This window comes from Anolis carolinensis, chromosome 6, assembly GCF_035594765.1.
Source record: "Anolis carolinensis isolate JA03-04 chromosome 6, rAnoCar3.1.pri, whole genome shotgun sequence".
NCBI lineage: Eukaryota > Metazoa > Chordata > Lepidosauria > Squamata > Dactyloidae > Anolis > Anolis carolinensis.
In genome coordinates, this window is record NC_085846.1 from 26,922,271 (window position 1) to 26,947,190 (window position 24,920).

At 38.7% G+C, this 24,920-nt stretch overlaps 1 protein-coding gene across 3 annotated transcripts in view; it reads left to right on the forward strand.

The window, feature by feature from the left end:
* Nucleotides 1-3,238: 3,238 nt before the first annotated feature.
* skap1 (src kinase associated phosphoprotein 1) overlaps nucleotides 3,239-24,920 on the forward strand; it is a 362,424-nt gene continuing 340,742 nt past the window's right edge. The window contains exons 1-2 of one of the 3 annotated variants that reach the window (XM_008113483.3): nucleotides 3,239-3,454; nucleotides 12,220-12,322. In XM_008113483.3, the coding sequence (XP_008111690.1) occupies nucleotides 3,385-3,454; nucleotides 12,220-12,322 (173 nt within the window). In that variant the 5' untranslated portion in view covers nucleotides 3,239-3,384. Of the gene's footprint in view, nucleotides 3,455-12,219; nucleotides 12,323-22,131; nucleotides 22,301-24,920 lie in introns of those variants that run through there. The other 2 variants (XM_003222615.4, XM_062957013.1) reach the window with 2 other exon arrangements.

The following is a 24,920-nucleotide window of genomic DNA, read 5'->3' on the forward strand; positions in this document are numbered from 1 at the left end:
ATCAGTAACTGATGCTTCTGCTCACTGCCAGCACTGCTGTATTGCAATGTTTTATCTGCTTAGACTTCAGATTAGCTTGTAGTATATGTAAACCACAGTATCCTCATTGCTGTCACTAAATGTTCTGTATGTTGTAGTGGCTATCTTTGTATATCATACCCCGTCATGGTTTGCATCAGCTGAAATGTCTTGCTTTAATCATGGATAAGCAAAAAGACACAGTTTCTTTACCCAGTTTCTGGTTTGCTTCCATCATACTCATCCTTTTTAATGCAGTTTTGGTGGACAACTGAGGAATGAGGCCAGGCACAAGTCAGAGTTCTGGGTTCAGATGTAATGACAACAAGCCTGATAACTTTCCCATCCCTTAGTAACTAAGTAAGGCTCAGTTTGTGGTGTAACCCAGGTGTGTGTGTGTGTGTGTATAAAAACAAAGAGTAGGCAACAAGCAGAGAACAGAGGGGAGATGTTGCTGTCTTCTTAGAAACCCACAGTGAGAGTGGTAAACTTTTACCTGTCTTTCAAAATATTTTACACTGTGCTTACCTACATACTTGGAAATAAATTTAACCATCATTAAGTGCCAGTAAGTCCCTCTAATCTCTTTCCAAAGGACAGGAAACCTGAAATATTTCAAGAATCTGAGAATTAAAGTACATGTGACAAGGTGGTCCTTTGGACAGTTTGCAGGTGGGTGCCACATATGCAGTACCTTTCAAACATATGGAAATGGTAACACGCACTTTCGTGTAAACCCCTTTCTCCTAATTTAACTGGAATGAAACATTTCCAATGTGTTCAGATACAAGTTTATTTTCTATTTCTCAACAAGAGAGAATCAATTAGTTCAACTTCTTTAAGTGGTATACAAGATCACGAGCTGTGTACAAAAAACAGCATTTGACAGGGCAACCCTATGCTGATCTATTCAGAAATAAATTTCATTGAATTCAATGCAACATAATAAGACGAATGCATATACAGCATCATAGCTTCAAAAGAATTGAGAGAATGTATGATGATAACAGCCAGAGACAGCACTACTGGAGTTTCAGTTAACATAAAAGTTCCTCAATGAGTGAAAATTAATGCATTGCGACAACATCAAGAAAATACGTGTGTTCAAAGGCAGGTAGAAGACAAGAAAGTAAGGCCACAGACTTTGTTAATTTGTAACAGAAAAGTAATCTTATATGTGGGCAGGTAGTCATTCAACAGTGATAGTGGAGCCCACAATTCTAAAATATTATTCTCTTTAGTTTGCATGAACATTTTATAAATTACCTCCTGTCTAAATTTCCAGGTTTCTGACTTTAAACTTGGGTTAAGTAGTTTAGGGGCAGCAATTTTTATAAGAGGATGCTGCTTTCACCTTGTCAGAACCATCTGGCAATTAATCTTGTGTGTATACCACATCCGTTTTCCTCTTCTCAACTTCCCCCGCCCTAAACTTCAGAAACTGGGTCCATCTTGTTTCATTGCAGTTACTCAGACTGACTAATAACTACGTGTACTTAAGTCTTTGTTCTATACACACGTACAAAAGAATAAGTCAGTAGAATATTTTCTTTTGTGAACAAAAGCATAGAAACAGGGTATAAAATGTTCATGTTGTATATTAAGTGTAGATTTCGGTGATCCATGTTCTCACTGATACATGAAAACTTGTAGGGTGACCTTGGGCCAGTCACCTACTCTCAAGTTAATTTATCTCATGGGGTAATTGAAATGATAAAATGGGGGAGAACAACACGTTATGTACCCTTGATCAAATTAAACGTATTGGCAGTAAATAAATAATCATAATAGTCTATTTTGAAATGCAGTTGTGGAGTTGTCAGGTAAAGCAAGGCACAGGATAATAATAGGATCAATAATAGATCTGTAGAATAAGGAATTTCAGCACCTGTTAAAATTATCTCTTCTACAACATTGGTAAAGTTTCTGGAGCTCTGTCCTTCATTTCACCTGAGTGGTGCTACTTAGAAAAATGGGCAAAAACTAGCCAAATGCAGCTGGGTTAGATTAAGACATTTTACAAGCCTCTAGAGGAGCAGCAGTTTAAACCGCTGAGCTGCTGAACTTGCTGACCAAAAGGTCGGTAGTTCGAATCCGGGGAGCACAGGGAGCTCCCGCTGTTATCCCCAGCTTCTGCCAACCTAGCAGTTCTAAAACATGCAAATGTGAATAGATTAATAGGCAGGACGGTAATGGCGCTCCATGCAGTCATGCCGGCCACATGACATGGAGGTGTCTACGGACAATGCCGGCTTTTTGGCTTAGAAATGGACATGAGCACCAACCCACAGAGTAGGACATGACTAGACGTAATGTCAGGGGAAAACCTTTACCTTACAAGTTATGGAGTAACACAGGTTCACAATCCAAAAGGGCCTATCCCCTCAACGTTTTTGATTTGGCAAGGACTGTCTGAATTAATCCACTGTTTTAGCAGCTTAAATATGTCCTATTTTCCCTTCTTTGACCTCAGGTTACTTCAGGTGCTAGAAATCCAGTTCAAAGTGCAAAAGTTGCTTACACACAATCAATGGAGGTGGGTGGAGAGGTAAGAACAGGCTTCCCACTAAGCTCAGGCAATTGCAAACTGATGTACCCTCTCCTTACTTGTCTGTTCTTCATTACTAATGTCCTCCATCTTGACTACACTCTGATGTTGCGTTGGTGGGTGCTTTCCAGTTTTCATCTGTGAAATGCTGGGAGATGTGCAAGAGCAGGTTGGGCTCCTGTCCATAGCTGTCTTATAACTTCCTGCTTGAAAGGTAGTCCTGTTTAGGTCATGAGCTTATTTCCAGATATGTAAATACAGTAGAGTCTCACTTATCCAACACTCGCTTATCCAACGTTCTGGATTATCCAACGCATTTTTGTGGTCAATGTTTTCAATATATCATGATATTTTGGTGCTAAATTCGTAAATACAGTAATTACTACATAACATTACTGCGTATTGAACTACTTTTTCTGTCAGATTTGTGGTATAACATGATGTTTTGGTGCTTAATTTGTAAAATCATAACCTAATTTGATGTTTAATAGGCTTTTCCTTAATGTCTCCTTATTATCCAACATATTCGCTTATCCAACGTTCTGCTGGCCTGTTTATGTTGGATAAGTGAGACTCTACTGTACATAAAATTAATCTTGAACGCAGACTTTAAAATCAAGAGGTAAGCTTGAATGCTACAAACTCATTCAGGCTTCTTTTTTGTGCTGGAAGTTGCTGCAGCTGCAAAGGAGGGACTTTCAAAACGAATGGCTCCTCCCCATATGTTTTCTTAGTCTGTTGTACCTCTGAAGTTTCCTTTCTTCTTTAGAGTTTGCTAACAGAGACAGAAACAAATAGCCACAGCTGGGTTTTTTGGCATGTTTTTAAGTTCCCACATGCAAGCTGCCAGAGGTACCCTTCCAGAAGACGTTCAGAAGCTCTTTGGAGGTAACTGAAATGTTGCTTTGAATAAATTATCCTTATCCTGTAAAATTTAGAGCCCATTCATACTTACTCCCAGCCCTGCTTGCTTTTTTGTTTTCATGATTGGTAGTTTTTGTTAATTTTTGTTTCCATTTATTGAGTTCTTTAGTTTTCATAATATCTGGAGTTCCTTTCGGAAGCTGTGCTACAGCAGAGTTGATGCTAATGGGTGCAGGCCCAACACCTTGCTCGCAGTAGGAATTCTACGTATTGCTGCTTTATATATATATATATATATATATATATATATATATATATATACACACACACACACACACACACACACACAGTAGAGTCTCATCCAACATTCGCTTATCCAACGTTCTGGATTATCCAACGCAGCCTGCCTTTTAGTCAATACTTTTGTAGTCAGTCTTTTCAATACATTGTGATTTTTGGTGCTAAATTTGTAAATACAGTAGAGTCTCACTTATCCAAGCTAAACGGGCCGGCAGAAGCTTGGATAAGCGAATATCTTGGATAATAAGGAGGGACTAAGGAGAAGCCTATTAAACATCAAATTAGGTTATGATTTTACAAATTAAGCACCAAAACATCATGTTATACAACAAATTGGACAGAAAAAGTAATTCATTACGCAGTAATGTTATGTTGTAATTGCTGTATTTACGAATTTAGCACCAAAATATCACAATATATTGAAAATATTTACTACAAAAATGGCTTGGATTATGCAGAGGCTTGGATAAGCGAGACTACTGTATAGCAATTACTACATAATATTGCTGTGTATTGAACTGCCTTTCTGTCTAATTTGTTGTAAAACATGATGTTTTGGTGTTTAATTTGTAAAATCCTAATGTAATTTGATGTTTAATAAGTTTTTCCTTAATCCCTCCTTATTATCCAACATATTCGTTTATCCAACATTCTGCTGGCCCGTTTATGTTGGATAAGTGAGACTCTACTGTATATATATATATATATATATATATATATATATATATACACACACACACACACACACAGTAGAGTCTCACTTATCCAACACTTGCTTATCCAACGTTCTGGATTATCCAACACATTTTTGTAGTCCATGTTTTCAATATATCTTGATATTTTGGTGCTAAATTCATAAATACAGTAATTACAACATAACATTACTGTGTATTGAACTACTTTTTCTGTCAAATTTGTTGTATAACATGTTTTGGTGCTTAATTTGTAAAATCATAACCTAATTTGACGTTTAATAGGCTTTTCCTTAATCTCACCTTATTATCCAACATATTCGCTTATCCAACGTTCAGCCGGCCCGGTTACGTTGGATAAGCGAGACTCTACTGTGTGTGTGTGTGTGTGTGTGTGTGTGTGTGTGTGTGTGTGTGTATATATATATATATATATATATACACACACACACAGTAGAGTCTCGCTTTATATATATAAATGATACATACATACAGGCAGTCTCCGGATTACGAACAAGATAGGTTTTGTAGGTTTGTTCTTAAGTTGAATTTGTATTTAAATCCGAATAGATACATTTTTAAAGTGTAACTTCAGCCCAATTTCTTTGTTTATGCACACATACAGAGTGTCTCAAAAATGTATGCACTCTTTAACAATTAATAGTAGCTATGGTGGTTATTTAAAAGCTAGGTTAATACATTTATGTTGTAAAATGAATATTATAATAATTATTTAGTCAGCGTGATGAATTCCTTTTTCAACTACAATGTTATGTAAGATGTTCAAATTATTGGTCTATGTGCTACAAAGCATAGCTTCCTGATATGGGAAACTAGCAGTTCTGTTCCTCAATATGACAGGGACTAGAACTACAGTAGAGTCTCACTTATCCAACACTCGCTTATCCAACGTTCTGGATTATCTAACGCATTTTTGTAGTCAATGTTTTCAATATATCGTGATATTTTGGTGCTAAATTCATAAATACAGTAATTAGTACATAGCATTACTGCATATTGAACTACTTTTTCTGTCAAATTTGTTGTCTAACATGATGTTTTGGTGCTTAATTTGTAAAATCATAACCTAATTTGATGTTTAATAGGCTTTTCCTTAATGCCTCCTTATTATCCAACATATTCGCTTATCCAACATTCTGCCGGCCCGTTTATGTTGGATAAGTGAGACTCTACTGTATTGGTAACAATTGTTTATTTTCCTGAAAATATGCCATGCACTGGCAACCAGTGGCTCTGAAACTGGCAAACAGGTCCACAGATCATTTTGTGTAGCACTAGACTGAACAACATTTCAAGTAGAGGGTCCTATGTAAAGTGATTTTAAAGTTTTCCAGGACTGGGCTCCTGACTTGTTGGGTTTCTGCAGGGCCATAGCCAGAAAAAAAGGGGGGAGCTGAAACTTTTTAAAGCGAATCATGAAGAGTAGTTCCATATCGCAAAATAATTTAGAAATCAGGCTCCATCGATAAACTTCAGTGGACACTCAAAAGACAGATAAACTTCAGTGGACACTCAGGTGGATTTGGTTAATCAGTTAAAATTCATGAGTAAACCAGTTTTTTTATCCTGAAAAATTTCAGGGGGGGGGGGGGGAAGTTGAACCCCTACCCCCCCCCCCCCCCTGGCTACAGCCTTGGGTTTCAGTCTCATATTTACTTGCCTTTATTCAGTCCGTTACAGCATCCAGCAGTGATTAGACACCTGCATAGCCTCAGCTGATTCCAATGACAAGATGAAACAGATCCAGATATTGTCAGCACTCTGTTGGCATTCCATCTCGAAACCCTTATGACATCACCAAATAGCTTCATACAAATATTAAACACCATGGGTTACTGTGAGTTTTCCAGGCTCTACAGCCATGTTCCAGAAGCATTCTTTCCTGATGTTTCATCTGCATCTATGGCAGGCATCTGTTGTGAATGCGCCACATCCTCAGAGGTAATAAGGTATGTTGGAAAGAAAAGTGTGGGAGAAAACTCTTCTCTGTTTGAGGCAAGTGTTAATGTTTTAATTGGCCACCTTGATTAGCATTGAATAGCCTTTCAGCTTCAAGGTCCTGCTGTTCAATGAAAGGCTATTCAAAACTAATCAAGGTGGCCAGTTGAAACATTCACACCTGCCTCAAACAGACAAGAGTTCTTTCTCCCACCCTGAACATTCCACAGATATATAAACTTCATTTGATGAGTTTCCAACATACCTCATTACCTCTTAAGGATGCCTGGCATAGATACAGGCGAAACGTCAGGAAATAATGCTTCTGGAACATGGCCATACAGCCCAGAAAACTCAAAGCAACCCAATGATTCCGGCCATGAAAACCTTCGACAACACATTAAACCTCATGGGAAATTAATTGTAAACCTATGATAAATGCTATCAAAAGCTATCAAGAAGATCAAGAGCATAACATTTGCTTTGTCTTTCATTGGGAATAGGTTGCTAATGAAAGCAGCTAAGCCTATTTCACTTCATGTCCTGGCCTTGAAATGAGTCAAGATAATTTGTTTTCTCCAAAAATGTTGGAAGTTGTTCTATCACTACGTGCTCAAGCACCTTGCCTGTATAAGGGATACTATGGATAGAAATTATCTCTACTCTTGCCCTGTCTCTTCTGACTTTACACACTACTCTGCTTTTGAGGTTGAGTATTCCTTCATCTAGTTTGCATACATATTTAAGGTTACAATTGTTCATTTGCTGAATCAGCTCCATTAACAACAGTTGGGATATACCAACATTTAAAGGGTGAGATTATCTTGCCACTTTTTTTATCAAAAAGGATTCCTCTGCTAAATACTGTAGGTAGTTTGTGTCCGTATGTCTGATGTTCAATATGGAAAGGACTGCAGGAGTAGCCTTCAAGTGAGTTTTTGTAACTAGAACGCAAAGGTTGTGAGTGGGTTGTTGAGGAAAAAAAGACTGCACGTGTTTGTAGGCATATTGGCAACATTTGACATGTCTCAAGGGAAAGTCAAGGTACTAAAAAGCAGCTTTTCAGCACTAAGCTATGGTGATTTCGATTTGTTCATTATTTTTGCCTTGGACGATTAGATCTTTCGATTCAAACTGGTTGTCTCCCTCAGTTGAATATGTGAGTTTCATCTCCTCCTTTCAAAATGGGAGGATGTGGTGCAGTCAGCTCATTTCACTTTTTTTTTTGAGGCCCTGTGCTTTATTGTTCCAAACTGACAGTTCTTGTAAACAACTCATTTTCGGCACCTGCCACCTTTCCTTTAGCTTAGATTATTTTCTTGTTAGCTGACTGTTTTTAATTGAAGTCTTCGGATCCCCTTCTAAAGAAGGAGCCTTCCTTTCCTGACAAGTCGAGCAGGCTATGAATGGAGATTAATTGCATGTCACGCTCTCCTACATCAAACTTGCTGCGTCTTTAACAATCTGCAGAGCCTCTAGGCCTTCTGATAGGAAAGGTATGTTCCATCTACACAAGCTAGAAAGACAGGCTCTTGAGTCAACCGCTACTTCAGCCTAATGTGTCGTCAGAAGCGATCATATCATTTAGAAGACAGATGAGAAATCAGGAAACTGGGTTGTACTGATATTTTGCATGTGTAGACTTTCAATTTTTTGTTTGTGCTGGGAGTTAGTTTACAATACAATCAAAGTATTATGAGCTGACTAATTTATAAAACAAGAACAGCTAAGGCTGGAAACTGCAAAGAAATCTGGCCCCTAATCCCAACAGATCTACAGGATGTGTGCACTCATTGGAAAATATTATTTATTATTTATTTATTTATTTACATCATTTATATTCCGCCCTTCTCACCCCGAAGGGGACTCAGGGCGGATTACATTACACATATTAGGCAAACATTCAATGCCTTTTTAACACAGGACAAAGACAAACAAACATAGCTCCGAGCGGGCCTCGAACTTATGACCTCCTGGTCAGTGACTCATTGCTCTCCCATCTGCGCCACAACCCAAAATATTCCCTGTACAACAGCCTTCCCCAGTGTGTGCTCTCCAGATGGTTACGACTACTGCTGCCAGCCAATAGTCAGCAGGGTCAATATTGGGGGACAGTGAGAATTGTATCTCAAACAACTTGGGGTAACCACATTGGGTGACAATGGGAATTGTGACCCAAACATTTTTATGGAACCATATTAAGGAATGGTGCTATGTACTTTTCAAAGCTTGGAAGTAACTTGAAAATAACAATGTTACTTGTAATGGATTTTGAAGAGATGGAGAGGCATAATAACACCCCTTTTTTAAACAGTATAATGACTTGTAATGTCCTGTCCTTTTGGGGGTATGTGTGCAATGAGTAACATTTATTTATTACTAGCTTGGGTACCCAGCGATGTCCGAGTTAAGTAATTTGTAATGCTATTTATTAGAAAAAGTCAGTCTTTGATTTTGTTTTTTAAGAATGTTCCCATTCGAAAATGCATAAGGATGTGGGTGAACTACAATTCCCAAAATTGTGGGTCAATCACCCTCAAACCCCGTCTGTATTCAAAGTTGACCATGTGGGGTCTGTGTGCCAAGTTTGGACCAAATCTCTCATTGGTGCGCATCAAAGTGCTCTCTGGATGCAGGGTGAAGTACAATTCCCATCCATGGATTCTCACCATGGTGGTGCTGTGCAGCAAGTTTGGTCCAGACCTGTTATTGGCGGTCTTTGGAAGTGGGAGCCAATAGGAAAGTTGCCGTAAACATACTTAGATATTTTATTACAGTTAAGATTGTCCATGCCATTGTATTTCCTATTTCTATGTATGGTTGTGAAAGCTGGACGGTGAAGAAAACTGAGCGAAAGAAAATCAACTAATTTGAAACACGGCACTGGAGAAGAGTTACTGCTGACCGCTAAAAAGACAATTCAATGGTTCCTTGAGAAAACCAAGAAGACTAAATTGAGAATCTTGTACTTTGGCCATATCATGAAAAAGCACGACTCACTAAAGTGGAAGGCAATAGGGAAAAAAAGAAAATCAGATTCCAGATATGGATAGACTGTCAAGGAAGCTATGATTTTGGGTCTGCAAGACCTGATCAAAGTTGTTGAGAATTGGGTGAATTAGTAGTCTCTCATTCATAGGGTGGTCACACTACTATTTTGTAAAAATCCCCATATTTTAATATGTGTGAACTTTCACAAATAATGTTCAAAGTAATACTTGTAATAGGTATTCAAGTAACAGTTATGATCGCTGTCTCTTTAAATTTGTCTCTGTCTCTCAGATATATTTTTCTGTCCCCCTGAAGTATATTCTATATTGCATTCTGAAACCCCTTCTACACTGAGATGTAATCTAGATTATCAAACCACATTACCTGCCTTGAACGGGTTTATATGAGTTTACACTGCCATATAATCCAGTTCAAAGCAGATAATCTGGATTTTTATGGCAGTGTAGAAGGGGCCTCACTTATTGAAGTTCTGAGTATTTCACTAACTAGATAGTGGCATTTCTCTTTACAAATTTAAGCACTGGGCTCAGCCTAAGAAATAATTTGCCAAATTTTCTCCATTTTGATTTTTTATCCTTTGTATTCTTCTTCCCTGTGGAATATTTGTAGCTGAGTTTGCTTGTCTGAATTCTTTCTTTATGTTTCATAACATCACAGACAAGCAGTAAAACTAACACAACTTAATCTTAAGTGGTTTACATGCCGCTCTTCCTGATCTACTCTGAAACTTTATGACCAAGCTTTCTATCTCATTTCCTGGTGCTATGAACATGGCAGACACTCTGGAAATGGGAATGGGAGGGGCGGGCTGGGCTTGGAAGTTTGCAGAAGTGATTGGCATTTTTATTATAGCACAATCAACACATTGTTTCATATAGCACTGAAGTGAGATTTGCTTTTGACATTTTTTAATGTGCACATAAAAAATGCAAGGGACATGTGCAATTAATGTGCCTCTCTGTTCTATGTACCTGTGGTAAAGTAAAGGTAAAGGTTTTCCCCTGACATTAAGTCTAGTCGTATCTGACTCTGGGGGTTGGTGCTCATCTCCATTTCTAAGCCAAAGAGCCAGTGTTGTCTGTAGACACCTTCAAGGTCATGTGGTCGACATGACTGCATGGAGCGCCGTTACCTTCCAGCTGGAGCGGTACCTATTGATCTACTCATATTTGCATTTTTCGAACTGCTGGGTTGGCAGAAGCTGGGACTAACAGGAGGAGCTCACCCCACAGGTGATTTGATACCTGTGGTATCAAATAAGAGAACCATGTGATGGGTGGAGCCCTAACCAGTGAGCCTACATGTAGAAAATAAAATTAATGTACAGAAATAGGTTCCAAGTGTTGTTTATTTGTTCAGTCGTTTCTGAACCTTCATGACCTCATGGACCAGCCTACACCAGAGCTCCCTGTCGTCTGTCACCACCCCCAGCTCCTTCAAGGTCAAGCCAGTCACTTCAAGGATACCATCCATCCATCTTGCCCATGGTCAGCTCTTCTTCCTTTTCCCTTCAATTATACCCAGTTTTCCTGTCTTCTCATGATGTGGCCAAAGTATTTCATCTTTGCCTCTAATATCCTTCCCTCCAGTGAGCAGCCGTGCATTATTTCCTGGAGTATGGACTAGTTTGATCTTCTGGCGGTCCAAGGCCCTCTCAGAATTTTCCTCCAACACCACAGTTCAAAAGTGTCTATCTTCCTTCGCTCAGCCTTCCTTATGGTCCAGAAAATAATAGACCTGTACTTGGAACCTTCCATAAGAAAGACCATAAAAAGATGTATTCATTGTTGTGTGTGTTGTGTACCTTCAAGGATACATCTACACTGTAGAATTGCTGCAGTTTGGGAGTACTTTAAATGCCATGACTTAATGCGATGGGAACATGGGTGTTGTAGTTTCACAAGGTCTTTTCTGTCAAGGTGCCTCACCAAATTACAATACCTAGGAATCTATTGCATTGAGCCATGACAGTTAAAAAGATGTCAAACTGCATGAAATCTTTAATGTAGATGCACCCTAAGTCATTTCAGATTTATGGAAAACCTATGGTGAGCCTATCTCAGGGTTTTCTTAGGAAGATTTGTTCAGGAGGGAAGGGGTCTCCTTTGTCTTTCTGTGACCCTGAGAGAGTATGACTTGCCTAAGTTCACTTAATTAGCTTCCATGGCTGAGCAAGGATTCAGACTGGTCTCTGGAGTCATCCTCTAATGCTCACACATTGGCTCTTTTTGGTGGCATAGTAAAATAAGGAAAAAATGAATTTTGTGGCCTGTATAAATTACAACCCGCGTTGGCACAGTGGGTTAAACTGCTGAGTTGCTGAACTTGCTATCCGAAATAGGTATTCAAGTAACATTTGTTTGGGTGGTCCCATCTCAGACATATTTTTCTGCCCCCCCCCCCCAAAGGATATTCTATCTTACATTCTGAAACACTCCCTACACTGCCATGTAATCAAGATTATCAAATCACATTGAATTAATGAAATTTACACAGATTTGTCAGGTTCCCATTGATTTATTGGGCCTAAACTACCAGGGACTAGCAGTTGGATTTATGGATAATATTTGTCTTCTTTTCTTTCAGGGGAAAAGGGCCTTCTTATTGGGGGAGAGCATGAATACCATTTAATTTTAACGTTGCAAATATTTTCTAGAAGTGTGTTCATTGAAGCTTTCCTCCCCTATTAAACTGCATAATCTAGGTGGTTGTGTCTGTGTTTCGTTATTGTTGATTTGATATGTTGTCTGTTGTTTTTGTATGTATTTTTTAAATAAATAAATAAATTCTACTCTCTTCCTGTTTTGTAATTTCTCCCCCCTACAGATGTTGAAGATTACTTGGAGAGGCTGCAGACTGAGAACCTTAGTGCCAGAGCAAGGGTGGAAAAGGATGAAATCTTGTCCTGTATTCATGAGCTTAAAGAGAGGTTTGTACATCAGATCATATTGAGAACAATTTCCAGAAGGAGCCCATGTCTTAGCAGTTTTCCAACTTCTTTTTAGAAAAGAACACTTCAATTGAAAATGGAAACCAGTGTTCTCTGTTTTTCAAACCTCTTGAAAGCCAAATTTACATGATAATAGTGTACATATAGATCTTCCCGAAACATAAGGTGAAGGTTTACTGGATGAGCATAAGTGGTACAGATTCATTTCCCTGCAATCTGTCCCTCTGCATGATCTTCTCCTGAACTCTAGTACTGGAGCATGCTTGAGAGAATACCTTCCGAGAAAGGAAAAAAATGTGGCACTTGTTTCCAAAAGATACCAAATCCATCTGAACAAACTTTACAGGTATTGCGGGGAAAGCATGCTTATGATATGCATTCTTTTGCTATAAAGGGCAATTTTCCAAGCCCTGTTTCAAACTGATTTGATACATTTTCTGTCCATAATATTTTTCTACTAGCCAACAATGTGCTGCCACCTATAACTCATTTTTTTGGATTTGGTGCCTTTTGGAAAGAAACTCCACAATTAGGCTCCTCATCCTTTCATTCACTTTGCTGTTTAAATTATGCGCGCACACACACCCCAACATCCATTTGCCCTGTGGTTTCCACATCATATTTGAATACATACGCCTGCCATTTTCACATCTAGTTTAGCCATTGGTCAAAGTAGGATTGGAAACTTGTGATCCTCCAGATGTTGTTGGATCATAGTTCCTTTCAACCCTAGCATAGCAACTGATGAGTGACAACAAAAGCTAGAAAGTCAGAAATTGCCTACCTCTCGTTTAAAGGCTTCCTTTTTCAATCATAGGGCATCATGTGAAAACAGAGGCATCTCCCACCATTCATTGTAGAGATACGAAAATCAAACAGGAAGTAGAGGCTGCTTGTTATATGTTGTTCCATAAGCCAGAGTCCAGCATCTCCATTACTATTATTCCTGCTAATGTATTATTTAGATATAGAGTTGCACAGTACCTTTTGCAAGGTGTCTTTATATCAGTGCATTATATTTGTGCCATTGGCTCGTGGACCAACACTGGCCCATGGACCGCCACATTTAATAGTACTGTTTTATAGCACTGATAGAAAAGAACACCCGGGACCACGTTGCCCCATCTGAACTTTGCAACTAAACATTTGCCATGGTAGATTACTTTTAGAATGTTTTTAATTCTTTGATAGATGAGCAGTTCTCTGGTCTACTGCATATTTGATGGTATTCAAAGTAAGGACAAATGCTTTGAAATTAACAGCATTCATTACATAGAAGGAACAGTATTTCTTGAGGAATCCAAAGAGCTTTTGCTATTAATTTAGCTGGCACCACCATGGCCTTTCCGAGCCATTAGATACAGTTGTGGGCAAATTTTGAAGGCTATGTGGTATAGGTTACAAAAACAGAATGCCTGGTTAGGAAGTGGAGAGCAGGATTTTAAAAGCCTGGATTGTAATTAGAGCCTTTCTGGACAGTCAAGGACACTTCAAACAGTGCTGCAGAGTGCATTCTGTGTGGTTTCTATTTCATCCTCAACAACAAATCAGAATTCTGCACCAAGGAATGATAAATTATGTGGGTTATATAAACTGTACATATTAAGGAAGTTTGCTTATATTTTGCATATTGATTCTGCTTGTATAGGGTAGTATTGGTTATATTTCATATAAGGTGGAACTAGAGAGTATTTCCTTTTAGAAGTGTAATTTACTGCTTGATAAATCAACCAACTTATGCAGTGTGTACTCTCACTCTCTTTTGGGATCAGTTTCTTATTTCTTCTTGTGTGCATTACATGCCATTATCAGTTTTACATATGAATATGTGCACATTTCAACTGGAATTGGCTTCATATTTAGAATGTGATCCAACTTTTAGTCGTTTAATGTGTTGGCTTGTAGAAAATTGTCACCAATTAACAATTTAGATAATTAGTTGTAAATATTCATTGTTTATTTGTTTGTCATAGGGAAGGGCTAAGATTATTTGGGCCTCCCAAATAATACACTGCTGGTTAAAAATCTGTTTGGGCCCATGCTGTTTTCTCATTGTTTCCATAATATTTTATAGTGTTTAGCCGTAGGCCTTTGGAAACATTGCAAAATCCAGTGGAGCATCTGTTGACATGAACATACCCATAGATATGAACTGTCATTTGGTCCACATATTTTGAAACATCTCTTTGTGGCCATAAAGATTACAATCTTGGTATTTGAACACAAATTCTTAGGATGCTTAATTCTGCTTCCAACAGCATGTTTTATGCTTAGGTGGTGTGATGATGGAATTGGAGCCTGAAAACGGATTCTAAGATACAGGCTTGTGAATAAAATGGTAATTTATCTGCTTGTTGTTAATTTTGCAGATATAACATAATGTAGTGAGATAGTAGGAAATGTAGAGGTGAAGTTATCCTTAGGCATAAAAATCTATAGAAAACAGAGGGAAAGGAGTGTTTGAGGAAGTGATTATGTTGTCTCATTTGACTGACATAGACTTGAAGATGAAACAACGGTATCTCAGATTCATCTACTCACCAAAATCCAAGAAATGCAAAGGATATGTAGGGACAGGTTTCGATCACTCTATATGTTTCATTCCAGAACTTCTAACAGATGTTCAGGACTAGCCCTGCACAAAGCATGCATGTTAAAAATCCACTATGTAGGTTAATTATATCTATAATAATTTAGCACTTTTATTACAGGGATCCCAGAGTGCTCTCTCTCTCTCTGTGGGTCAACACAGGTAGGATGGATTGTTACTGATTTTGCCTACTTATGGTTACTTGGGGAGGCAGGCCAGGCAAATTACCTTTCTCATCCATTATCATTGAAACATCATTAAATATGAAAACTCTTAAAAACACCATGTGTACTTAAAAATATCCTTTATGTGTTCAGTGTAGTTTATTCCTGAGTAAGGATAGATGAGAATAGGATAGATTATAGTCATGTTTACTCCTCAGAGGGCTCAGTAATAATAGCTGCATTAATATTTCTTAGCAATCAATCATTTAATATAATTAATATAATTCTGATTGATAATGCCTGGGAAGGCTAAATTGCATAGATGTCTTGGTAGTTCAGTTTTGCCAGATCATTTCTGATGGAGTTCTGCCTCCCCTACAATCCCCTGCCATCCATTCCAGCGACCATGTTATTTTAGCTTAACCACAGGATCACAAAATTGTGTGTTACAGTTTCAAGATTTCTTCCTCATATAGCAGAGTGTATAGCAGCATCAATCTGGCTTGATGCTGGTCATGATATCTGTATGATATCTGTATGATGTTTTGAGATAGAAAGACTCTGCAGACAAATGAGTCCTTTGTCTGCCCCTATGAATGCTGAGGGCCAAAAAAGGCAGACAAGCATAAGCCTACAGATTTGAAAATATAAGGATAACTACAAACTCTTTGACCAGTAGCTAGCCACTTTGAGTGCCTCTGTTCAAAGAGTTTGTAGTTATCCTTATATTTTCCTCCATTGTGCATGTGGCAGGGCTCAGACTGCATTGTAATAGGTGGTCTGTTGTGTGGTCTTCTCCATACTTGCATGTTGTTGACTCCACTTTGTGGCATTTAGTATATTGCCAACTTTTTAACTTTGTCTTTTTTTAAAAATACATTACAACTGTACCCTTGATTCGCTTCTGACATGATAAATAAATACTACAAACTCTGAACTGTCTTCATCCTGGTGAAGCATATATGAATTGGGTCAGAGTACTTCTCAACAATGAGGACTCAATGCTGATTTGGCATTTGTGAAAGAAACTTAGGAATGTGATAGTGGAATCTTCCTGGAGCATTGATTCATCTCATTTCAAAAATTAAATATTACAGAAAATCTTGCCATTGGGGGAGACAACAGACTATGTTGAACCATGAGGTGGTGCTTGTATTTTGTATCACACATAGTTTCTTATGCATCCCATTTTTGTGCTCTGGCCACTAACATGGCAGGACATTTCTCTTTTGCTGTTCCTGCAGTGTATGTGTGTTTGGGTTTAAAGAGTGTTCAGAAGTGGTATTTGAACCCAGTATAGATTGCACCGAGGAATTACAGTGCCAAGTTAGGTTCCCAAAATTGAACAATTGTCCATGACAAAAATAATGTAAACTATACGTATGTAACCCTCTCTTTTTGGCAACTCTCTCTCTGACAGCATAACATTTCATTTTTGTTGCATCCTAGTTGGAGTTTTTAGACCCCTATCTTTGAATTCACTCAAGTGGGCAGAGTGTTTTTATCCTTCATAAGGTCACAGCTGGCTATCTCCTGCAGAGGAACATTGTGTGATGCCTGCACTGTATCCAAATCAATCTTTCCTACTGGCTAATTAAGCACCAGTTTTCTTACTTAGCAACTTGGGACTGTGTAATTAACAGCCTGGGTTGCTGCAAATAATTGAAAGATGGAGGCACTGAATGCAGATGATTGGGGGAGCCATCAGGATGTAGGAATAGAGAGATTTTTAGAGGCTGCTACTTCCCCCCTTTTACATTCTAAACCTATGTTATTCTATTTTTTTTTATACGTAGAGGGTAGTGAAGTGTTGAAATGTGTTGAGAGCAGCTTTATACTTTTTCTTTCATATCCACTTTCCTCAGTGACTGCAATGTCCTCCATGATGATATCATTGCTACTTCTGGCTTCAGAAAAGAGAAGGTTGATTTCTCCATCCCACTGTTTCTCTGTATCTCCACTATCATACATTATCAGACTGGTTTTACGTGCTTCGAAATAATTGTAGGAAGGCTTTACCTGTTCTAATTTCCTGTGCCATCTGCAGAGAATCCATGTTTATCATGATTTCCTATTGAAGCAGGACTAAAAAATACCTCTATTGCCATGACAACACAGTTCCCTTTCTGGCTTTGCCTATTATTGTGCAGCAATAAGAAGCGCAATGGTTGTTCCAGCAATGTTGGGTGTCCTAGAAAAATTACCACTGTATTGGATGCCAGAGAGTTGGAGGTGCGCAAACAAGGAGCACTGCTTCACAAAAGAGTCTGGGTTCAGGTCCCAAACACATTTACACCATAAAAATTCTTTGTAAAAGGAGCACTGGAGATTCATTAGTCTTATTATTTTATTCATATCCCTGTTTTCTTCTCTGAGTAGAGAAATACCAAGTCCTGTTCCACTCTGTTATCAATTTCTTCATGTGAAAAGTGACATGTTTGAAAGGTAAGGTTGATTGATACTTGGACTTCAGTGATTTTCCAGAAGCATTTTTTGTATTTTCAGCCCTATCACTGTGACATTTCTATTATAAAAGAAACAACTGAGCATTTCCAGTTCTGAAGTTCTTGGCCTGGTACTAAATCCCAGATTTCTTTGATTTCTGCAGAAAGATGTGGTGTCCCTTCTACTGTAACTAGTTGTTTTCATTCCATTTTCATCTGGAGCAATACTTTTGTAGCTCATTCTCTTCTTCATTTTTCCTTCTTCATCTGCACACATTCACTAACTCTGATAATTTTAGTTTTCAAATTATGCTAGGATAATCAGAGATGAGCCTAAATTAGAAAGAGAAATTTCAGAATAATCTTTAGCTCATTAGCTTAACTATGGAGTATATAATTTCCTAGCAATAAGAAACTCATTAAGTCAGATGGCTTGTGATATCAAGATAAAAATGGTATTTAAGAGTGTGACCTCTTGATCAGGCAGGTAGCTAAGCTGTGTGTGTGTGTGTTAATGCCCCATCCAGCCTAGCCCTGTTAGATTTCCTTTAATTGGCTGGAGTGTTGATTTCCATGCGCAGAGATCTCATCTTGGCAAATGTTTAGCCTGATTTGTTTGGATTTTGCTTGTGTAAAGATGCTCTTCATGAGGGATGTACACAGACAGCACTGCCATGTATCTGCATTCTTTATAATCATGTCATCACCCTTCAGTTGCCTACTCTGACTATAAGGTGAAAGAGTTGTTAATTTGGAAGAAGGAATGCTGTGGGTTGAGCTAGATCAGTGTGAGGCTGCCATGTTTTTCATCACATCTCTGTCTCATTCCAGTGTGTGAAGGTGAGGGCATTTCCCTGCCTTTATTCGCTTTGTGTGGAAGCTAGTTGTTTGGCATCAGAATCAGACTCTCTTAAGTGATGAGAAGGTATTTATTAAGGAGATTAGGTATCTGATAGCGAAGAATAGAATTAGCTGGCTAAAGACCACAGAAAGAGGAGGAGTGAGAAGTACGATAAGATCTGAGAATAATAGGCAACGAAGTAGAGAGGGAACATGCCAGAGAACTTAAGTACCTGTGCCTAGCTCTATTCATTAATTAAAATATTTATGCTGATTGCAGCTGTATGCATGCAATTTCTTGTGCAGACATCAGAGATTATTAGACACAGTAATCCCATTCTCTATGAAGACGGAAACACAATGGTATACCACAACATTGTGCGATAAACAAAGCAATCAGCTACTGCTAAACAGCTGATAACATGCATCCCAACTCTCATGCAATAATGTCCATGGTTGCATGTTCTCGTCATTGACATGCTTTAGTGAAGGTATGTAGAGATCAAATACAGTTGTTCATGGCATATCTTGTTTCATACACACCCTTTTTTGAAAGCTGTTGAGAGCAGCTGTTATGCTGCTGCTGCTGCTGCTGCTACTAATAATAATAATAATAAGGCCACCCTGCAAAAGGCCACCCTGCTGGGATCTGCGCGCATCATCCGAAAATACATCACACAGTCCTAGACACTTGGGAAGTGTTCGACTTGTGATTTTGTGATATGAAATCCAGCATATCTATCTTGTTTGCTGTGTCATAATAAAATAATAATAATAATAATAATAATAACAACAACAACAACAACAACAATAATAATAATAATAATAATAATAATAATAATAATAATAATAATAATAGAAAACTAGCAAAAGAAGGCTCTCCATGGGCAGTTCCTGAGAAAAATTGAGAGCCAAATTGACAAAGAAAAATCATGGCTGTGGCTTACAAATGGAACTTTGAAAAAGGAGACAGAGGGCCTGATTCTGGCAGCCAAAGAACAAGCCATTAAAACCAATGCTGTCAAAGCCAAAATTGAAAAGTCGACAACAGATCCCAAATGTAGACTCTGCAAGGAAGCAGATGAAACAATAGATCCCATCCTCAGCTGCTGCAAGAAGATTGCACAGACAGACTACAAGCAGATGCACAACACCGTTGCTCAGATGATTAATTGGAACTTGTGCCACAAATACCATCTGCCTGCGACAAAGAACTGGAAAAAGTTACAGAGAATGAACATGTCAAGTTACTCTGGGACTTCCAAATTCAGACAGACAGGGTTTTGGAGCGCAATACTCCTGACCTCACGATTGTGTTAAAAAACAAAGTACGAATTGTCGATGTTGCAATCCCAGGGGACAGCAGGATTGAAGAAAAACAACTGGAAAAGCTGACACGATATGAGGACTTAAAGATCAAATTGTAAAGACTCTGGCACAAGCCAGTCAAGGTGGTTCCAGTGGTGATCGGCACACTGGGTGCAGTGCCTAAAGACCTTGGCCTGTACTTAAACACAATCGGCGCTGACAAAATTACCATCTGCCAGCTGCAGAAGGCCACCTTACTGGGATCTGCACGCATTATTCACCAATACATCACACAGTCCTAAACACTTGGGAAGTGTCCGACGTGTGATCCAATACAACAGCCAGCAGAGTGTCTGCTGTGGACTCATCTTGTTGTGTTTCAAATAATAATAATTATAAATCCTTATAGCTGGTAAACTAGCTGGGATTTCTGGGAGTTGTAGGCCAAAACATCTGGGGACCCACAGGTTGAGAACCACTGATATAAACCATATATAAATATGTAGCCAATGTGTCCAATGAGCCATCAGAACATAATATCTGAATTTTAGAATCTTTTCCCCTAGACTGAGTTTAAGGGGGAGAAATCTCTTCTATTCTCTGACTCTTGTGTTTGTCATTAAATCAACTTGCTGGCTCCTTTCAGCATTTTTTCAATATTTTTTAATGACGTGCTTTCAAAACAAGGTAATCTGCATTTGATTTGGAGGCTGTATTGATACCTTTTTAGGAAGGAAGTGAGGGAACAAGAATGTCATTGAAGAAACGTCTGTACTCCTTTCAATTTGATATACTTGTATAGGTTAGATCAACTGTCTGATCCTTTCCATTGTACTCTAGTTCTTGAAAAAACTTGCACCTTTTGCCTGTTCTGTGCAATTTGTTGTTCCTGTGGGATATATATCTTCCAAAAAGTATTTTTGTGTGTGGATGAAACCACTTATGATCATGCCTATAATTTTGAATGTAATCTCTCTGTTGTGACTCCTAGATGCATCTATCTTTGGTTCTACCTATGGTTGGCTGATCTTTGCCTTAGAAGAGGACCATTTGCCATTTTTAGAAGAGTTCCAATCTAGCTTTTCCTTCTGTTTTAAAGTTTCAGAGGGAAAAATTAAAATTTAGGGTAGTATGTTTTCTTATGGGAGCACACATCGATGTCTGGTCGATAGCAAACCTTATGCATTACTGCTTTAAAAATACTATCCCTTTTTACAGTTGTTTTTATCTTCCATCTTTTTCTTTATGGATTAACTAACAATTTGGGGCCTTCTCACTTTATATCAAGCACGAGGAACTTCTTTCAAATGAGGGCCAAATTCCTTTTAAAGTGAATTCTTGGAAGGCCATTTATACCAAAATACCAACATACTTCAGCTTAAAGCTCTTATTATCAGTCATCATCACCATCAACAATCACTCGTGTCCGAGGAGGACGGCCTTCCAAGCATAAGGTCTTGGCAGTAGGTCCGTAGCTGACTGTAGAGACCTATTCTTGACCCGCATGTTCTTTTGCAGTGAGTACATCAATTTCCAGGTGGAAGGTGGTCCTGGTCAGGGTTGGCTTGACATGCCTTCCTCTTGACACATTTCTCCCTTTCTCCCTCCATTTGTGTTTCTTCGAATTCCACAGCACTGTTGGTCACAGCTGACCTCCAGTTAGAATGCTCAAGGGCTAGAGCGTCCCAGTTCTCGGTGTCTATGCCACAGTTTTTAAGATTAGCTTTAAGCTCACCTTTAAATTTCTTTTCCTGTTCATTAACATTCTGTTTTCTATTCTTGAGTTGGGAGTATAGTAACTGCTTTGGGAGACAATGATTGGGCATTTGGGCAACGTGGCTAGTCCAGCGGAGTTGATAGCGAAGGATCATTGCTTAAATGCTGGTGGTCTTTGCTTCTTTCAGCACACTGACATTTGTCTACCTCTCTTCCCAAGAATCATTCCAGGAGTTGAGTGTGACGTCGGTAGATGGTCCACATTTTGCAGGCAGGAGGACAATGGCTTTATAAATAAGCATCTTGGTCTCCTTATGAATGTCCCAATCCTCAAACACTCTCTGCGTCATTCGGAAAAACGCTGCATTTGCAGAGCTCAGACAGTGTTTTATTTCAGCATCAATGTCAACTTTTGTGGAGAAGTGGCTGCCAAGGTATCAGAAATGCTCAACATTTTCCAACATTACACTATCAAGCTGCATTTCTGACATTGTAGAGGGATTTGCTGGTGACTGCTGGAAGAGCACTTTGGTTTTCTCAATATTCAGTGAGAAGCCAAGCTTTTCATATGCTTCTGCAAAGGTGTTTAGAGTGGCTTGTAGGTCTTCTTTTGAATGAGCACAGATGACATTATTATCAGCATACTGGATTTCTATAACAGTCTCCTTTGGGGTGAGAAGGGTGGGGTACAAATGTGGGAAATAAACCGATGTTGTTTCCAAAACCAAGGTTACAACATTATCTGTTATTAGTAGTAGCTAAGCTTTGGAAGAAGTAGTAGCTAAGTTTGTAGAATGGGGAGGCGGGATTTGAAAAGCAAGAAACCACCAAATAATGGTGTCATGGCATCAAGGAGGCCTGACTCGGTCCTGTTCCCTGAGGTTTCCCACTGCAGGTAGAAAAGCCAGATTTGGTTGCCCATCTCTTTCCCTCTGCAATCACTCTTTTTATTCCATTTGGACAGGAAATGTGATTCAAGTAGTTTGTGAGGCTGTTCTTTGCCAACAGTGTGATCTGAGATTTCTTTCAGGTTTCTTCTTCCCTTTGGCCTGCTTCAAGCCTGCTCAGCAGCCATTATTTTTCCTCGGGTAGGCATTAAAATAGCCAACAAGTTAAGCCCTGATTTGTCAAGACCTTACTTAAATATCCGCGGTGGTGGTTTTAGTGTTCTCAGTTGGTTAGAAGTGCAAGGGAGTGTAATTACACCTTGACTTTATGGATTTACCTCACGGCTCGTTTACTTGAAACTGTTTTGGAGGGTGGCGGCCTTCGTTAAATGTATTCCTGTTTTTTTAAACTCCTTCTTGAGAGATTGCAGCTCACAGCCCTCACTCCTTGGTTCTCCACAGCAGTGATGCCAAGTGGGAAAAAATGCATGTTAGTTCTTTTACTTTTTAAAAAAATGCATTTTTTTTCTAAATGTGACCCAAATTGTGGAAGTGACATTTGGATTTTGAATGTGTGAGGCCCACCTCTCCTACTTTTTAAATGTGGTGAACAAAGGCCTAGTAGGCCGCAAGGGCAAAATGAACCATCCCTCAAGGGATTTATGGCTTCATTCAATAATTTTTCTTACATTATTGACTCAGAGGCAGTAAGAATATTTTCCTCTCTACTCCACTCTGTATCTACATAATGTTGTATCCTTAGGCCACCATACTACTACCTCAATGGATAGCATCAACCTTGTAACACATGTTGCACGTTAAGCCAAGAAAACCAGGTTAGGCATTGTAATATTTGCATTAAGAACATATTTTGAAATGCATGCTGACAGTAAAAACATTTAAGATGCTTCACACCGCTCTTGATATCTCAAATAAAAAAAAGCTAATCCGTTTTATAGCTTAATTTATATTGTCAGGCTTTGAAGACTCGGCTGTAGACTTTTGAAGTCATTATTATTCTACTATGTAAATATGAAGCTAGCCATCTGTTACTCAACTTGCTACCAGAGAAGCAAACTTTTAAAGATGAGATACCTTAATAGTCTGGATTGAGGCAATTTTATCTTAATGTGTTTTTTAAAAAACTCTTTCACTGCATCTTTATTTAATTAGTTATGTCTTGTGTTTTTAATCTCCTGTGTTGCCCTGAGAGAGTTTTAAAGGCAGTCTAAAAATAATTTTAAATAAATTATTTCATACAGAAACCAAGGCCCTCAAATGAGCTATATTTTCAACTGGCTGTTTGGATTTTGGAAGATTTCTCTAGTTTGCAAAATAGTTTGCCAGTGCTCCAACATACTTTTTTGGACTAGTTAGATTTCCTTTGAACTAATAATGCAAATAGGAACCTGACTTAGGTTGTGGCCATAATGAAGGCAAATGCTTAAAAAACCTTCCAACTCTTTGTACTGATCTGATTCACGCTGTTTTGAAAATATCAGCCATGTAAGGAGAAACCATACAAATCATGTAATGTCTAGTCTGGCCCACCATTTTTAGAAAAGTTTCCTTAAATGCCTTTAACATAACTCGAGGAATGCTGATAAAGGTGAAAGGGTTAGAGCAAAGACAGCCAGGAAATTGATTTTAAACTGAGAAGGCGTGTGAGAGGATATGATAAGCTAATTAACTCTTTTGAATAGGTATTTTTGTTATTTGCAAAGGATGAGATGAACCAACTTGATGAACCAACCTGGACACAGCATATTATTTGAGAACACAGAAATGCTGGACCACTCTGACAACCAATGTGTCAGACTACACAGAGAATCCACAGGCATATGGACAATTTCAACAGAAAGGAGGAAACCATGAAAATGAACAAAATCTGGCTGCCAGTATTAAAAAAACTCTAAAATGAGGACAGTAAGTAAAGAACAATACTCAGAAAACAGGGGAATTCCAGATGTAACAATCAGGGCCTGCTAACACCTCCCAACAAAGGATTCCCCCAGGCAGGAAGCAGCAAGGCATGAAGTTGCCAGGCTATTCAACGCCAGTCAAGGTGGCCATTTGCAACATTCACACTTGCCCCAAATAGATAAGAGTTCTTTTCTCCCACCGTGGACATTCCACAGATATATAAACCCCACTTGCCTAGTTTCCAACAGACCTCACAACCTCTGAGGATGCCTGCCATAGATGTGGGTGAGGCGTCAGGAGAGAATGCTTCTGGAACATGGCCATACAGCTCAGAAAACTCACAGCAACCTGATGAGATGAATGTCACCTATTCTCCATAAGGTAAAGGTAAAGGTTTCCCCTAACGTTAAGTCCTTTCGAACCTGCGACCTTTCCGTCTCCATAGTGATATCTAAACACAACTCCCTCACTTAGGCAATGATAGTGTCCTATGGAAGGATATGTCTTGATACTAAAATGTACACTGGAACTCAAATTTACTTTGTAAAAACCTTCTAGTGTACTGTATTAGAAGTGACAGAGGTTAGGGACAGAAATACCAATCCTTGTGGTCAAACTGAAATGGAAAGTGACAGAAAATCATTTTTGGCACCTAGAGCAATAAATGTTACCAAGAAGACATCTTCAGGAGAGATTAGGTGCCTC